This window comes from Tachypleus tridentatus, chromosome 11 (assembly GCF_004210375.1).
Source record: "Tachypleus tridentatus isolate NWPU-2018 chromosome 11, ASM421037v1, whole genome shotgun sequence".
NCBI classification, from domain to species: Eukaryota; Metazoa; Arthropoda; class Merostomata; order Xiphosura; family Limulidae; genus Tachypleus; species Tachypleus tridentatus.
This window is the reverse complement of record NC_134835.1, coordinates 25,126,890-25,145,619: the sequence shown is the minus strand read 5'-3', so window position 1 is coordinate 25,145,619 and position 18,730 is coordinate 25,126,890. Positions and strand designations below refer to the sequence as shown.

The window sequence follows — 18,730 nt, the reverse complement described above, 5'->3', positions numbered from 1 at the left end:
GTGACAACAGTTAAAAAGATGTTAAAACAGTTTTCACAGAATAGAAAAATAAAAAGGAATGGGAATTACAGAAAATGATAATGTAAAGAAATATATAGGAAACAATACTAATATATGGGAAATAGAAAAATGAATAAAAATACAGGTGATATTAATATATAGGAAACAATACTAATATATGGGAAATAGAAAAATGAATAAAAATATAGGTGATATTAATATATAGGAAACAATACTAATATACGGGAAATAGAAAAATGAATAAAAATACAGGTGATATTAATATATAGGAAACAATACTAATATATGATAGGAAACAATACTAATATATGGGAAATAGAAAAATGAATAAAAATATAGGTGATATTAATATATAGGAAACAATACTAATATACAGGAAATAGAAAAATGAATTAAAATACAGGTGATATTAATAAAAAAATAAAAATAAATTACAAAGTTGTTTTGAAATTTTTTTAAGAGATGCACAAAGGTCATTAATTCTAGGACTGAGAATGATGTCATACTGTTATAGATTTTAACAGTGCTATCCAATAAACATCCTTAATTTCTTTCTAAAAGTGGAAAAGATTCACAAATAACAATGAACAGTTATGTTGAAACTTGAGAAAATTAAATAACCTTAAACAATATCAAACCTAATGAAGGGCAGTTGCTTGAAACACTAGTTAAATAATGTAACTGTTTTGTCCTTTTTTTAACTTTAGGTGTTTATAAAAACAATATTTCTTTTGTGAAGTAAGAGAGGATTCCATATACCAGCACAGTGCTTCCTTGTACCTAGAAAAGCATGAGACCTGTACAAGTAAAACTTTATACAACCTTCCCTAACAATGGCTAGTGACCAATAAAAGCCAGCCTATTAACCTGAGACACACACAAGATCATCCTCTAATACAAAGAAAAAGCAATATGCAACAAAATTCACATAATACAAACTTGAAACTCCCTTGAGTTAAAAAAAGAGAAAACAGACCTCCATGATGGTCACTGAATATTAAAACTACTGTATATATATCAACCAGTCTCTGTATCAAGAAGACTAATGATTGATTTTCAGCCATGACCACTAAATAAATAGTTCTTTGAAATTTCCAAGAATATGGAAGCAGATTATTAGTCAAAACACAGGATAAAAAAGTAATGAGTAACTAGTATCTAGTAGTTAATAAAAAAAAGTTCTCAATTAACAATCAGACAGAAGTGACCATACAGGTTACTAACTATGACAGTTCATGAGCATCAGAACTATGGGATGAACTAGACAAATACAAAAACTTGTTCACCATTTACCATTCAGATAACTAGACTAGACTGATGTTTCAGGCAAGACTAAGAAAAGAGGATTCTAAAGTATTCTAGAGATGTTTCTCAAGCAAATTAGAATGACCAAATACAAAGTTCACCAAAATAATTATAACAGAAGTAAACAATCTGATTAACAATTACTTTGAAATTCTTTTAAAGCCTGTAGAAAGGTCCAGTGAATTAGTCAACAGAAAAATATAAAAAAAGAGAATAAAAGCAAATAACTTCATGAAGAAATCACAATTCCAAGAATTACTTGACAAAATAAGTCACTCTCACTTACAGCTGTGATAAGACATGTAACTGGATTCCTCGAAGTTCAAGAGAGCGAAGTCAACAAAAAATGTATCAATTACAAACATGTGTGACATTTATAATCACAAGTACAAATGCCATAAATACATTGACGGATGTCACTGACAATGAATGTGAATCTCGTGTATATATTTGGTTCCCAGATATATAAAAAGTGTTCTTGACTGAAGCCAACAGGCAAAAAATTCCAGATTAAAATGCACACAGAAGTATTTAAATGACATGGTCTTAAGTATTCACATCAGAAACTCAATGATGAGTAGTGTTGATAAACAAAATAACACTGAAATTCATATCTGTTTATCTGATCAGAACAGCAGCATTTTAAAATTAATGTATATGCAAATTACTGAATTATGTACAAAAATTAAACATCTTTACAATCCATGCATGTGAATGAAATTAACATTATAGTATATAATTTAATGTTTATGTTATCCAAGTTTTAATTCTTTGTTACAACAGAAACATTTAAAATAAATAGTTTGCTCACATAGTTTGCTTGTCACATGATCCAAGTTATATAAAAAAAAATCTCCAATTTAACAGAAACTGACTAAACACATAAGCTCGCAATGCATACAACTGTCAAGATGCCAATGTGTTTTTACATGTCCTTTTGAGACATACGATATATGCAGTCTTAGAACTGAATCCACTGAAAAACAGAAATAGATTTTACAGCCTTTTATGGGTGCTATGCCAATCTTCTATACATTGGAAACAAATTTATGATGTACAAGTAATTAGTTAATACAAATGTACAAAGCTGTTATAAAGAGCTCAGTGTACACTCCACTCCATCAACAGTTATTATGAAATTGGTGAACAGTTTTTGTTCTAAAGTAGAAGTAACAGCCTGCAGTACTATTGTCTACAGCACTTACAGTGGTTTGTTACCTCAAAATGCTATAGTTAGAGACAGTTGAACTATACTTAAATCTAATTTTTATATTTTAGTTGACTATGTATAATTTATGTTTTAAAAATCATATATGAGTGATTTAATGGTTTTTATAAGCTTAACTTGTTACATGGATTGTGAAAGCTTTATAAACAAGATGGTATCCATAACAGCCATCCTGTTTTTGCAACACATCTATGTCGGAAATTTGTCAAAATAACTTCTTCATAAAAGGCCTATTGGTATCAGTTAACATATCAGAATAAATAGTGACAAAGAATTTTAAAGGATAATTAAAAATAAACTATAAATGAAAAGATAAAGACGTTAAATTACGAATATGTGAAAAAGATGACTATACTAATAAATTTCTATAAAGATGTAAAAGGTATGTACACATTTTTATTTGTTAATTTGAAAAACATTTCCCTGCACTCTCTGTTGATGATGATAGAGTTAGTAATACAGTGCATAAAAGAGAAAATAAAGTTCAAATATTTACCTTAAAAAACAGCAATTGATGTTCATTTATGAGGTTCTAGAGGTTATGCAAATGAAATGTAAAAACTGTAAGGTAAAAAGTATTCTTTACATAAAAATTACTTTGCATGTGAACTACTCAGAGTCCAAGTGTAAATAACTACATTAAATAATGAATTTTTATTAGAAAAATCCAAAAAATATTTACAAAATAAAACTTTTGCTGAAACTACTTACTTTAATGAAAGTTTGTTATCAAGTTTTAAGGAAATAATTTCATTAACTAGTTTCATTTTTGAAAGGCATTTCATGAGAGTTGCATACTTTTCTTCCTATGAGCATATATCATTCTACAAGGTTTAATGTCTTCCATAATGTAACTGTTAATTACATATCTATATACATAATGTATGCCTATGTTACATACGTATACAATATTAATGACTATTCTACAGCAACCACATAAAATGTATTTAGTCCAAAAGCAATGTTTACATTACTTGTAATATCTTTTAATATGAACTTAAATAGTAGACTTTTGTAAAGGTTTACTAACCTGCCTAAGATCAGCAAAGCACATCTGGAGTGCACCTTCTTCAAACCCTCTAACAGGTTCTGAATTAGCAAACACTATTGAAGACAAAAAAGAACTCAGTTTAGTTTATATCCATTAGTGAATAATTATTATCTGTATTTGTTTTGAAGGCCTTAACACAAAATATTTGGATTGCCAACACAATTCAGTTTTATTGAAGCATAAAATGCTGTTTTGTTTTTGTCTTTGATCTGCTTAAACATAGTCTAGAAAGTCAACATCCAAATGTAGTGCAGATTGTGTGATAAGTTTATCAAAATGTGTGGAATAAGATTGACCTCATTTTGTAGAAACTTACTACAATGAAAGAAGTATTTTCAATAATGCATTATTATGGCCATCAAAACTGAACATGATTTACAATGAAATAGTTCCAAGGGAAGCAGGAAACCTGAAAGTTGTTCTTAAAAGATAAATTAACCCTTAAACAAATAATACTGTGTAAAAGTATTAAGTATTCTGATTATTTACACAACTGAAAAATAAATAAGAACAAAACTACAATAAGAATTTCATTAATTAATCAACAACAAAATAAATCTCTTCACAGAGAACTAAATCTAATTAAAAAAATACAATTCCTAATTGACCTAAAACTTTAAGAAGTTAATTATTCTTGGGTATCTTTGAAATTAGATTTTGATAAAAATGGTTTTATGTTTCAGATGTGGTTTAAATAAACAGTTTCAATTTTAAGGTAATAACATTAAAGTGTGATGGTCCATAAGGTACAAATTTTCCAAACTCTTAAAATTTCTTGATTTGCATATATTGTGTTAACCTTATTTTCCCAGATGTTAAAAGCTTTAAAAAATAACAACAAAAGCACTTTCAATTTTGTCCATAAATCATCTATAAAAAGATCATAGCATAATGTGTATGCTAAATGACCAATTTCCATCTTCAATCATTGTCTAATTCAGCAGAAATACCTTTGTTGTAATATATGGAAAATAGTCAAGTAAGGAAACTGTTATTGTATTAAAGTCTATCTTTATACTGTGCTGTTTGTGTCCCAGGAACCACAGAACTTACATTATACACATTTTGCACCTCACTACTATAACAACTGAATAACACAAGCAAAACCAGGCTAATATATGTGATTCATCCTCACTGTCAAGCTGAATTCAGAAAAAGTACACCTTACTTTAAAAGATGGGACTAAATATTTGTCCACAGAAAACCATCCTTTCCTTTTCACTACTGGCTTACATTATACACTATATCTTATTAGTATGATAAAGCTGACTTAAAACTATAAAATGTTCAAAGTTGCATCACCTACTTCAATCTTTTTTCACATCATCTACCTTTGTATTAAACTCACTGACTCTTTAATATTTTGGGATCTTCTAGAAATTTTTCCCTCCATCCAGGATATTTTTGTGGCCTCCAAATTAACAAGTTTGGACTGAGAGATGCCTTGGGTCTCTTTTACAACTGGATGATATATCCATATCGAGGCTTACAATATAAAATTGGATATAAGTAGCCTTGTTAATTTGGAGGCCAAGAAAATATACTGGAGAGAGGAAAAATTTCTAGATGATCCCAATTTTCATGAAAATATAGGTGATTTTCAACAAAATAAGATATTAAGCAGGGCAACAGTGAAAGTTATGTTTCCTATACTGAAAATGTATTTCATATAACTAGTCTCATTTAGTGCTGCCCTTTATGTGACAAAAAAGGAAGAAAAACATGCCACAAGTATTTTTCCTCCCATCCTTTGGAAATCACTCATTTTAATGTCTCTCATGCAAATTATCATGGATAATCCTCCTCAAAGGAAAGTGCTATACACTCATTATACGTGCAACTTCCTCTATTCAGTTCTATCAAATTACTGTTTTGAGTTTTAGTGGAGAATTGAAGCACTCATTTTGAGTGGAGAGGAAGTACATTTTATGTATAGAAAAACTAACTTCTAAAATGGTACATCAGCTGTGCTTATATAATCAGATAGAATCACACACTGAATTGGTGCAAGGGAAGAAAAGAAGCACCCTTTGGAAGAGTACAAAGGACACACCTTGAGTCTAAAGAATTAGATATGATGACATGATGTGGGAGACTACACTATTTCTAAACCAGCCATACTCTTCACCAATCTGGGAAATGTGTTATATATTCTGGTAGACAAAAACTGAGAAGTAAATCTAATTAGTATTGGAGAAAAATGGAAGTGTTTCCAGACACAAAGTGGCTAGGGCATGATAAACTGTACTTGACAAGTCAACTACATCCAAAATCTATGCTGCTGGAGACTGACACAGATAGAGAGAGTGGGTGTAGAATGAGGATCATACCATCTTCACTTAAAATTAATGAGACCAGAAGGGATATCAAACATCTGACTCCTGAAGAGAGCATATGTTAAGAACAGAAAATGGTATATCAACTTTGAAAACCTGATGTCCTGGATTGAAAAATGTATATGAAAGAGAAATTGACCAGAACCAACCTAAGACAAATAACATCCTCAGAATAAGCTACACAAAAGACAGTTGAAGGGAAAGAACCAGAACAATCCCAAGTTCCTCCACCATGCTGTATCAAGACGATTGTAGGACGAAGGCACCTACTGTTTGTAGGCCCTACCAGCCATATAAGTTAATCCAAAAATTAACTTTTAAGGAAAATTTTCATGGACCTATAGTTTTCATAGGCACTGTGCCTAATAAATAATTCAGCCCTGCCTCCACAATACAGATAAAGTATAACTGAAGAAGGAAGTCAAACATCCATACTACAATGTGCAAAAACTTATGTATTTTGCTTTTACTCTATATCCAAAATCCAGCCAATGGATTTTCATCTGGGACCAGGATGATGAAACCCAACCAAACGAGTTAACTGCAATTTGAGGTCTCACTCCTTTGGTCTATATATATGATGTCATCTACACCAGCAGAAAACCACTTCCCTACTCTGCACTGAATTGTAGATATTTTATGCCATTAAACAATTCAGGACAATGCCCCACAGTGACTTGGAATTGAAAATTGATAAGGACACCCAGCTCCACTAGAAAAAAAGGGAGTGTGATATGTGGTGGAAAGTTTGGAAATATGTCAACACCTCAGATAGTGAAATAGGTGACCATGAAACTGTTTTTAAAGTAGCCCAAGCTGATTTATTCAATATAAGGCATGGCAGGATAGGCAGCTATCACATTCTGTTTTACTCCTGTAGTCCATGATTGGTACAGTCTGGGATGGGTGTATTTGTGAAGCACTTTTGTTGCAAAGTTAATCCTCAAGCAACCTTGTTGAATACCCCATCTCAACAGTGTGCACTGAATGGCCATGGAATATATTTAGGTGCGTATACATGGCAGAAAAGTGTGGATTTTAAGGTTAAAGAATACTTGATCAGGCAACATTTGCCATGAAGTGTGATCCAAACAGAGAATTACAATGAGAATGGAAATAAGACCTCTGAAAATGTAGAAAAAGATGAAATATAACTTATCCAGGCTTGTTGTCACATGGAAGTCTAAAGAATAGTCACAGGTGGAAGACAACATCCTGAAGAGGAAGTAAAAAGCCTATGCAAATAATGAGAGAGAAACATATCACATGTAGTCCATATGCCTAAGAATTTCCTCTGACAGACAATGAAGATGCGATGCCAGAGAAAAGGTAAGATGCCTAATTTGATGAGAAGACACCTGGAGCAATGTATGGGAGGATAAAGAAACATAGGAATAAACCAACCAAATCAAAAGTTGAACCCATATGGTGGAAGGAGAAAAATCACAAACAGAAGATGGTTTCTAAGGGATAAATAGGTGGAAATGGAAATCATGAATACAACAATGAAGAGCACATACAGGACACAGAAGGCCAGGAAATGGAAGGAAGGGAAATTGGAGTAACCATATCTAGCAGCCAAGATTTTATGGAGGAAAGAATAATCTGGATAAATAAAATATGTTAAATGATAAAGAGTATATGAAACATTAACAGCAAATAAATCAGACTGCCAACATCCATAAGCTAATAGGAGAAAAAACACCCACCAAGGGGAGAAACAATTTCATTATAAAACAAAAAAAGGAGACTGAGAAATTGACTGAAAGACTATGACAGATAGCCAGTCTTCAGTTTTAATAACAACAAACAGCTGGAATAGAAACTGTGAGAGAGATGATTTCTAGATTCAATGGTCTTGAACTACCTCCGACAGAAGCTGGCTGTTAATGGGATCCTGAGGAAGAAGAAAAGAAATGGATATCTGTGATAAAAAGAGGAAGGTAAAGGAAGCATAGGACATGCCCAAATAATCCACCAATCTGTGGTGAAACATTGCCAAAGGGGAAGAAAGTCACACAACTGAGCTCCCATCCAGTTATCAACTGGTACTGTTGATATTATGATGATCTACACTGAAAAAAACACCTGGAAAGAGGAACAGGTAAAAGCTGGGAAGCACTAGGACGGGAAACAGGAATAGGGGCTTCTTCTTGATTCCAACTGTGGCAAATGAGCTACCAAAAATGAAAGGGTAGAGTGTTGATGCAGGTGTTCCCAGCATGCATTTCCAAAGTGTCTGGAATACGTTTGAAAATATACTAAGAAACAGAGCTACACATGATTCCCTAAGTGGGCAGCAAATAAGTCTGACAGAAGGCTGCATTTTGACCCAGTATGTTTCAACAACAGAAAAATTATGTATGCAAGGTGAGAGTAGAGAATGGAAAATGAGTCATCTTAGAAGTAACAAAGGAGAGGCTGTTTCTCAAAAAACCTCAGGATTTTGGTACACAGTATCTGAAAGTAAATCTATGATAGATAAATACCACAAAAGTAAGGATAAGACAGAGGCATGGGTTAAAAGCACTGGAAATCATGGAGTACTCCCAAATTGGTAAAATAGATTCCAACACCTGTGAGTCTTAAAACGGATAGGCTACTTGATGGTTCGTCAAACAAACTATCCACAGCACATAGGAAGCAAGACATGCTGGAACTCTCAACCAATTATGAAGTAAAATGCTTTGTATGAACCCTAATAACCAAAGAAAGTGGGAAACTGAATAAGGTAAAGAAGAACTAAGAACTATCATACAACAAAAAAGGATGAGGATTGTAGGAAATCATAAAAAAGGATAAAACATCACATACCTGAGGCATCATATCTAAATACGCAATATTAAACCGAGCTGACTCTGCAGGAGGTGTATAGGGAAACATGAGAAAATCCTGTGGTGGGAAAAGGCTATAAAAATCTTTCTCGGAATGAACAGGTTCAGATTGTTCATGAGGTGAATAACTTCAAGAGAAAGTGGCTGACTCACAAAACGATCAGTCTCTCATTGAATAATTGCAGATTATTCCATTAACAGGGTTGCTTGCACCTCCAGGCAAAGTTACAAAACCGGCACTCTGTGCTCTATCTACCTCACGAGCTTCATAAGCACTCACGAATTTTTCAAAAAACAAACATGTACAATATTATATCAACTATACTTTGCCTTACGGTGAAAACGTTTTCTAAACTGATAGAGTGTGATCACAATTAATTATACTTGTGAGAAGACATTGGTAGTAGGCCTGTGATGTTATTAACTCTACGATTTTTCTATTCAGCCCCCTAGGTATCTTCATGGGAGAAAATAAATAAATTTCTTTGTCTTGTAATTCTGTTCCAACCAGTATGTAAACAGTTTGTTTATGATGCTTTCATTTTTTAATAATTTAACTCAAATTGGAGAAACTTAAGGGAAGAATAGAAACTTTTTAAATTCCCTATAAAATCCGAGATCTTGAAACATGCATGGAAATAAACCATATTCGAGAGGTAAAAATCATCAAATCTCATAATTTTGATGTTTTATAACTGTCATAACAATATCACTTTAGTAATAATCGGAAAGTACGCGTTGAATGATTTTATTCACTATAATTCAAGCCAATGTTTTGCTGTTGAACTGAATGACTGTCGTATATGGGACCTTGTATGATACACTTGTATCAGACGAAGGACTTTGATTATTGATGAGTGTTTTTGATACATTTATCCATGTTACACAAACATATTCTATGACTGTTTTTATGTTATATAGTGTGGTATCCAGTTTAATTTTAAATCAAAGTAACCCCTATGATTTTTTTTTATATTGTTTGTTTGTTTTGGAATTTCGCACATAGCTACTCGAGAGCTATCTCTGATAGCCGTCCCTAATCTAGCAGTGTAAGACTAGAGGGAAGGCAGCTAGTCATCACCACCCACCGCCAACTCTTGGGGTACTCTTTTACCAACGAAAAGTGGGATTGACCGCACTTTATAACGCCACCACGGCTGGGAGGGCGAGCATGTCTGGCGCGACTCGGGCGCGAAACCGCGATCCTCAGATTACGAAGCGCACACCTTACCGCGCTAGGCCATGCCAAGTCCTTTTGTATTGTTACTTGTAATAGAGTCACGTTTAGATATAACTGTAATATTAATATATTAATTTGTTTTCTTTTTGTACGATTTTGTAAATAATATGACTTGTATTTTGTGCGCATTTATTTTAATTCTCCACTTACTGCAGTTAAAATTCTATACTGTTTAGTAGTGGCCATTTCTTGCTGTTATATGTTTTTCGGCATTCTTCCAGACTGCAACATCACCTGTGAATTGCAAGATAAAAGTGTGGTTTGAGTCTTTCAGAGGCTTGTTTTTAAGTTATGTAATTTACCTGCCAGGCGAGTTGTTTGAACTATTTTCACAACAATAACTGTGATTATTTAGCAAGTATTATTGTGAAACAACAATACTTTATTTTGAAATAAAAATAACGTAAACATTAGGTTTTTTCACACATTTTTGAATTTGTATATTTTAAATTCAAATCAAAGCTGTTTAAAAATGGAATTGTGGTTTCTGTAGCCTCATCATAAATTTCACACCTTTTAGTTTCTGTATTTTGTCAGCTTTTAGTGTTTAATCCGTAACTTTTATCAGCTTTTAGTGTTTAATCCGCAACTCCGTAACTTTTATGATATATTGTTTGTGGTGTTTCTTTGTTGCCTCTAAGCATGTTGTGAAACAACAATATCTTATTTTGTAATAAAATAACGTAAACATTAGATGTTTTTTCACACATTTTTGAATTTGTATATTTTATATTCAAATCAAAGCTGTTTAAAAATGGAATTGTGGTTTCTGTAGCCTCATCATAAATTTCACACCTTTTAGTTTCTGTACTTTGTCAGTTTTTAGCGTTTAATTCGTAACTTTTATCAGCTTTTAGTGTTTAATCCGAACTCCGTAACTTTTATGATATATTGTTTGTGGTGTTTCTTTGTTGCCTCTAAGCATGTTGTGAAACAACAATATCTTATTTTGTAATAAAATAACGTAAACATTAGATGTTTTTTCACATATTTTGAATTTGTATATTTTAAATTCAAATCAAAGCTGTTTAAAAATGGAATTGTGGTTTCTGTAGCCTCATCATAAATTTTACAACTTTTAGTTTCTGTACTTTGTCAGCTTTTAGCGTTTATTCCGTAACTCCGTAACTTTTATCAGCTTTTAGTGGTTAATCGGTAACTCCGTAACTTATATGACATATTGTTTGTGGTTCTTACGTCATTACAATATTTATAATATAACAATGAAACAGTATCTTAGCAACACAGATAATTAGGAGACATTTTGTAAAACGTTTAACATACTACTGCAAGGATAAGATATAGAGATGGTGAAGTTCTTTTTCAAAACATTGCTTTTTATGGCATTATATGCTGTAATAACAGCAGTGCCTGGGCACATAAAACTTAAATCTGAAAATATTATACTTGGCGCCCCACAGGTTATTCCATGTGTCCCTGACAACTATAAGATCAAATGTTATACCTTTGATGTTTTCAGGTATTATTGGTTTGGCCCATACGGTGTAATAGAAACAGATGACGAGAAAATTCGGGTAAACAAAGCCACGGGTGATTTGATGATTGATAAATTTGATATTTCTGATGCCGGTGCTTATAAGTGCATTATTGAATACTCAAGAAACTGGGAGATAAAAGCACACAAACCAATTTCCATCACTCATTTCTTGGAAGGTAAATGCCTATAAGAATCGATTTTGGTAGTGTTTAGAAGTTAAAAAAAAAAACACTTTATATTATGAATCGGATTCCATCCATTTTTTACTACAATTTATGTAAAGTGTTATAAGTTCGATATATATTTAATGATTGTACATTAATTTTCCAAAATCCATGAAATCACCTTTCCAACTACCCACATACAGCTCACCGCCATTGTTTCCGCGTTAAACCTGAGGTGTTAAAACGTTGAAAATCAAACTTGTCTGGATATAAATTTATCATTACGAAATAATTTTTGGTTTATTATTATTATATACAATAACTAAATACATATATATATATATGAATAAATGTAATCAATAGCATTACACAATTAATGAAATTAGACATTCCGTGAAGTCAGAAAACGAGATAACCTTATGTTAGAAATTAGAAAGGTTTTGTTGTTTTCTTTACAAGTCATAGAACAAATAAGTTTAAAAAATCAAAAGTGTTGAATGATTTCTTTAATCGTCTGTGAAAATATTGAAATTATAAAGTGCTACAGTGTTATAGCAGAAAAATGTTTCTTTTGTTACAAACACACAGCCAAGTTCTGGTATTCAGAGACATTGTTTAGCCACTTTTCACATCCAAGCGATGAAACAATACATTCTTATCATTTGAAATAAGAAAGTTTGAAGAGCTTATTTCATTAACTATATCTGTTACTGAGCATATCTTTAATTCTGATCTGGGTAGACATCTTCATTTGTTGGAAGTTAATATTAAACACGTCACATGTTAATGAAAAAAAAAATTCAACAATAAATACAGCACTGCGTGTTGTTTATTCGCTATTCCGTAAAGCAGAAAAAACACATGATTTCGTTAATAATTTTAATTTTTTTAGTTTATGTTCTTTCTCACGCTTCACTTTATTTTCCGTTCAGTCATGTTATATAAATTTTTAATTACGATTGTTTGTTTTTGAATTCCGCGCAAAACTTCACAAGGCTATCTGCGCTAGCCGTCCCTAAGTTAGCAGTGTAAGACGAGAGGGAAGGCAGCTAGTCATCACCACCCACCGCCAACTCTTGAGCTACTCTTTTACCAACGAATAGTAGGATTGACCGTCACGTTATAATGCCCCCATGGCTGAAAGGGCGAGCATGTTTGGTGTGATTGGGATTCGAACATGCGACCCTCAGATTACGAGTCGAATGCCTTTACACATCTGGCCATGCCGGGCCTTTAATTACCAAAATTTGCGTTTTTCATATAGCAAAGCTTCAAAGAGATATCCGCTGTACCTACCGAGGGGAAATCGAACCCTCAACTTTAGCATTGTAAATCCTTATTTATTATTAATTATGAAAATACATTGATTTGAAACTTCCTGTGACTTACGATACAGTAGATAAAGAACAAGATAAGCCATCAACTATATTTGTTAGATTTTGTTTATACCTTACAGGATTTCCAGTGTATGAGCTTTCAAGAAGAAAAGTAGTTAATAATTTGTTATGAGCCTAAAGTGTCATATCAGGTCAAAAATTCCCCTAGTGGCCCAGCAAAATGTCTGCGTGCTTCCAATGCTAGAAACCGGGTTTCGATATCCGTGATGGGCAGAGCATAGATAGCCCATGATGTAGTGTTACGCTAAATTCCAAACAAACAGTGCAAAATATTATTTCTTATGTCAACAATACTTGAACTACAAAAAATCGTATACTTTATTTTAGCATGCGTACAACCTAGTGAAAACCACCAATGTCCTGAAGGATTCACACTGAGAAATAACCTGTGTTGTAAGTTGTGCTTTCCTTTAAAGCGTTTATATGTGTGATCAGTATTTGTGAATTCTAATTTTTAAATAAATCGAAAAAAGGAAAAACTGTTTTGAACAAACTAAGCAGTAAATTAGTTATTATATACTTCATCCATTATTTTATTTTTAATTGTTAACATTGTTTATATTTCAAACTTTTTCTTAGATCCAAGTCAAACAGAAACGGAGGAAGAAACATACGTTCCTTCTCCAAGGAAAAGTGAGTTATGCTACATATAAAATTATGTAAAACGTACCTTTAACGTGAGACAATATGTGTGGAAAGGTTGGTGACAAAATGTCGTGATGTAAAAATATTACTGTGACGATGTTTGTGTTGACGCGTGTTGTTCTTTCTTCCCATTAAATTTCTTCATTCCCTCATTCATGAAGGTAAAAAATGTAGAAAGGTGTGAAGACCCGATCTCTTATAATATTCCAGTACATTGTGGACATTATTTTCTATTCTAAATAATAAATCTCTTACCATTTCACCACTCATAGTAACTTAGGTAAAACATGATTCACCAAACCACGTCTATCATTCCCACTAATTCACTGTTCACAGTTTGAGCTTTTCTGTTGTCTGAAGTAAGTTTTTTGGACCAGTAATTGTATGTCATAAGTATTTTTTTCCTCCTAGTGTTGTTGTATTATTTAAACCTTGACTATTTTAGAAAAAAACTGGTTGACTAGAGCAGAGTTTTAGATTTGTTTACAACAAAACGACCGTCCATGTACTTTAACTTTGAATTGTTACCGATAGTTTTCCAATATATTCTCTTTCGTTTGTAGTTCATTTACACACTAATTACAGATTTCTTTGAATAGAGAAACATATAAACAGTATTCAGTTTACAAATTGCTAGTAAGTCAGTGTCAACAATCATACATCCTTGGAAGTCTGAGAACTCGTCACTTTTGCATTGTTACGAATATATATATCTGCTGTAATGGTGGTCAGTCATGTGACGCATCAAATGATTATCCTGATTTGATATGAAAACACAGTCAGTGTATTTGGTTGTCATAAGATATGATAAGTTAATATCTTTACTTGGATTATCAAGGAAGAAAGTAAATCTAAAGTGATACTTTACACTTCTTTACCCTTAATGTTTTATCCATGTGCATTAAACTTATACGTGTTTGAATAAAGAGTGGAACTTCTTCGATTCCAGTAACTTAGAACGCTGTGGTTATCTTGTTATTTTCACTGTAAATATACTAAATGAAACGTAGCCTCCTCCAATACTATCATATAACAAAAAACAAATTGCACTAAACTAACTTTCTTTTTAACTTGTATTTTTCCATTTCAGCACCATCCATGTTAGAATATCCGATTCCATTGGTAACTGCTGCAGTAGGAGTACCACTATTGTTCATTTCTTTAAGGCAAGAACAAAACAGTATTTTTTTATGTTTTGTTGAATAGATCTTAATATAATTTCTATGTTATTAATAGTTGAACCATGTGTGTATATACTTAATAATGAATTTATAGGGGCTGAGAAATAAAAAAAATGTTAGTTACTTTATTTTAATTAGAATGATAAATAATCAAAAGGTTACAAACGCTTGCATTAATAAGAAATAAGTAAGGAGAAATTAGCATCATTAGTTTACAATAAAGTGTATTTTAAGTGTGGAGATTCACTTAAAGCTTAAATTGTGGATCACTTTTTAGGAGAGAACGTCTCTGTGGCTGTCGTTGTTAAATATTATTATTTCTAGATTATAATTATATTCCATTTTTAATTGACATAACACTAATGTACAAATAACAGTCAAATTAAATCATCTATGTTATTTATTCGCGCTTTTCTTTTGTAGTGTCATTATTTGGAAGTGCAATTCTTGTGGATGTGAAGCAGTAAAATCAGCTAACACAGAAGACCATACAAATAAAGATGACAGAACAAAAATTAAATATTCACTTGTACCACAAAAAGATGAAGATCAGACTGTTATTAGAAACGAGAAGAGAAAATGTAAAAGTGTAAAAGAGAAGAGGGCCAAAAACGTTCAGAATTTTCATCTTCCTGAAGTAAGTATTGTGATAACGGGAAATGTCATCACATTTCATACCGAGTGTCTGGGACTTACAACGCTAGAAACCGGCTATCGATAGCTGTGGTGGGTAGAGCACAAATAGACGAACATAACAAGAATGTAATATACCTTCAGTCACATATATTTACTTACTTTCTATACATTTTATGTTGGTGTTCTGCGTGAAGTTTAGACACCGTTTTAAATATAATGTATTAAGGTTATAAACTTTACACTCTAATCTTCCACCTCATAAGAAACGTTTCAATTTAATGGTGCGGTATCGATTTTTAGAAGGAAATTGTAGTCGGTTTAAATGGATACTTGATAACAGCTTCTAGAGACGTTGTGTGTAGATATATACATATAATACAGGTTTCTTCTTTATCATTGCAGCCATCTCAAAACATTTTTGAAATTGTTGTACTCTATTGACTCTGTTTATGAGTCATGTGTTTTCACAATTATTGCGCTATTGACACAGTTACGGATGAATCTTAACTTGGTATAGGAATACAACAACTTTATGCCATGTCGCTTAGCAACAAAAGTATAACCTGATATTCTTGTTCATCTATGTACTCAAAGTATAAAGTGAAATGTATGAACAACAAAATTGTAAAAAATTACATATTTTCTACTGTATTAACATTTGGGAAGATGTATGAAAGATGCTTCTAATATGGCCATTTTAAAACGGCCATTTTAAAAGCTATTTCAAATTATAGTTCTAAGCCCGCTACGGGGAAAGGAAGGCGTTTTATCAGTATTTTATCTCATGGTTTTCATTGAATTGGTCATATATAAGGGAGACAATTCTTCATGTCGTTAGATGACTTTTCATTAATTATGAATTTACGTAAATTCCGTCCAGGGGACTAGTACTTGTGCTAGTTTTTAATAATATTTTCTTCATTACCATTCAAGCCGTCTCCAAACCTTTAATAAATGTTTATTCTATAGATTTGTACTGTATGACTCTGTTTATGAGTCATTACCTCGTAAAGTTGGGTTGTACTTATTCCATTTAGTAGTAGAGAGACATATATACGTATGATGTATAATGTGAGGACTTCCATCCTTCATATACTACAATTGCTAATTTAGTTGTGTAAGACTAGAGGGAAGGCAGTTAGTCATCACCACCCACCGCCAACTCTTGAGCTATTCTTTTGCCAACGAATAGTGGGATTGACCGTCACATTATAATGCTCCCAGAGGTGTGACGGAGATTCGAACCCACGACCTTCGGATTACGAGCCGAGCGTCTTAACCACCTGGACATGCCGGGACATTTATATTTGCTTATTTTCTTTTGCTGTTTAACAACCCGGCATTAGCCAAATTTTCTTTGCTTGGATAACTGTAGAACTTTGATGTTTCTTATCTGATGTTCAAACACCCCTTTCGTCATGCCAAAATTTTAAACAGCAGAAATTCTCTAACAAGTTGACATTTATGCTAGCTAGAAACTTTCTAATTAAAAACACTGGACTCATTTACGCACCACATAGAGTTTAAAAATGTATTTTATTTTACTTTTTATGAAGCATCATTATTATCGTGTTTGTATTGTTCTTGTGTTTTAGTTCAAATCGATATTGATGAATTTCGCAGCGCCATCTCGATGTTAAACTGCTTCCAAACAAATATTAAAATATTCGAATTTTAAATACAAAGGCACCTGTAGATTAAGGACATCTGGTGCAGCCCAGTAATACGACCGAATACTTATAACTCTAATATTCTGGTATTAATGCTCTTGGTGAGCAGACACAGATAGTTTTGTTTGTTTGTTTTGGAATTTCGCACAAAGCTACTCGAGGGCTATCTATGTTAGCCGTCCCTAATTTAGCAGTGTAAGACTAGAGGGAAGGCAGCTTGTCACCACCACCCACCTCCAACTCTTGGGCTACTCTTTTACCAACGAATAGTGGGATTGACCGTAACATTATACGCCCCCACGGCTGGGAGGGCGAGCATGTTTAGCGCGACGCGGGCGCGAACTCGCGACCCTCGGATTACGAGTCGCACGCCTTACGCGCTTGGCCATGCCAGGCCCACAGATAGTCCGTTTTGAAGTTTTCTGATAAAAAAACCAACAAAAACAACGTAGAGTGAAATTCTCGATAATTGCAGCAACTAAATTAAAATATACATCACGCAATTTATCATTCTCAAAAGTATAGTTGTTAGTACCAACGTTTTTTTATTTCAATTTCTTTTTCAGTTTGATTATTTTTGAAATTCTCAAATTTCTAATAACGCTTGTTAGTAATTGTTTACATTTTATTCTGTTTAGTACTAGAAAAATATGATACTTCTACAGAGTTTTTCCCCAAAGTAAAGTGGAAAATATTTCGATATGCATAAGATAAACATTCCCTTCCCTTTTTACTTATTAGAAATCAATTTATAGAGTCAATTAGTTTGCTCAAAATTTGGATATTTCAATAAAAGTGTTGTTCGGAAACGTATTTTAATTGAGATCCACTAAATTGATATAGCCCAGTTATCGGTAGTTTCATTGTATTAATTTCCAAGAGGTAATTTCTATATAATGATAACTAACATCAACCTATCCTGATTCTTGTTATTTTTAGAGAGAAAGAAAGGCGAATGTTTTACTAACAGGAAGGACATCCAAAATAGTAATGTCTCAAATGAAATAACAAACATTATCACGAGTCTTGAAGGATCACATACAAAATATTTTATACCAACACAGCCTCATAAATATCAACCAATAATTTCATATATATCAGAAACTCTGTTAACTGAAAGGAAGGAGGTACCTTCACATTGTAGACGTAACAAAAAATTTAAGAAATATAAATCAAAGAGACCTCTTTACTTCAAAGAACTGCGAGATTTGTTTCATGAAAGGAAATCATCGGATTCAGAGTGTTCCGACGACTAGAGTAGAAAGAAAAATTGAGAAAAGTAAGCCCCTGAAACATATTTAGATCTACAAGAATTTTTTGACAAGTGTTTAACTGAATTAGAAAGCCAGATGGAAGACAACAACAGAAGAACTTCTATGATCGGACGATTTTCTTCACTAATAAGAGACAGTGGAACTCGATTTATGTTTTCTTGTCCCGAATTTTCACAAACTTCACATCGATAAAAAAATTAAAATAAAATGTATGTAAATAGAAAATAAAAAGTTATAGAGTATTTAAAAA

General features: G+C 32.6%; 1 protein-coding gene and 1 long non-coding RNA gene across 13 annotated transcripts in view; one reads left to right on the top strand and one right to left on the bottom strand.

Moving 5' to 3' along the window:
• LOC143231776 (uncharacterized) overlaps positions 1–9,237 on the bottom strand; it is a 21,040-nt gene extending 11,803 nt beyond the window's left edge. For 6 of the 10 annotated variants that reach the window (XR_013017174.1, XR_013017176.1, XR_013017180.1 and 3 more), the window contains exons 1-2: positions 8,756–9,236; positions 3,585–3,658 (exon numbers count right to left, since the gene is read on the bottom strand). This is a non-coding gene — a long non-coding RNA (uncharacterized LOC143231776). Of the gene's footprint in view, positions 1–3,050; positions 3,116–3,584; positions 3,659–8,755 lie in introns of all 10 variants that reach the window. The other 4 variants (XR_013017181.1, XR_013017179.1, XR_013017178.1 and 1 more) reach the window with 3 other exon arrangements.
• On the top strand, positions 2,602–18,730 carry LOC143231773 (uncharacterized). Of its 3 annotated transcripts, none has more exons than XM_076466419.1 (6): positions 2,602–2,936; positions 13,402–13,467; positions 13,654–13,707; positions 14,810–14,885; positions 15,324–15,537; positions 18,146–18,730. In XM_076466419.1, exons 1-6 carry the CDS (start codon positions 2,900–2,902, stop codon positions 18,212–18,214), a joined length of 516 nt encoding a protein of 171 aa, XP_076322534.1. In that variant the 5' UTR covers positions 2,602–2,899; the 3' UTR covers positions 18,215–18,730. The 3 variants fall into 3 exon arrangements, with proteins under 3 accessions (XP_076322534.1, XP_076322532.1, XP_076322533.1); XM_076466417.1 differs by lacking the exon at positions 2,602–2,936 and adding an exon at positions 10,938–11,689; XM_076466418.1 differs by lacking the exons at positions 2,602–2,936; positions 13,402–13,467 and adding an exon at positions 11,189–11,689.

Coding starts and splice junctions, on each gene's coding strand:
- LOC143231773 (XM_076466417.1), top strand. CDS start 11,323: ATGGTGAAGTTCTTTTTCAAAACATTGCTTTTTATGGCATTATATGCT. Junction 14,886..15,323: donor CTATTGTTCATTTCTTTAAG/GCAAGAACAAAA, acceptor TTTCTTTTGTAG/TGTCATTATTTGGAAGTGCA. Junction 15,538..18,145: donor AGAATTTTCATCTTCCTGAA/GTAAGTATTGTG, acceptor TGTTATTTTTAG/AGAGAAAGAAAGGCGAATGT.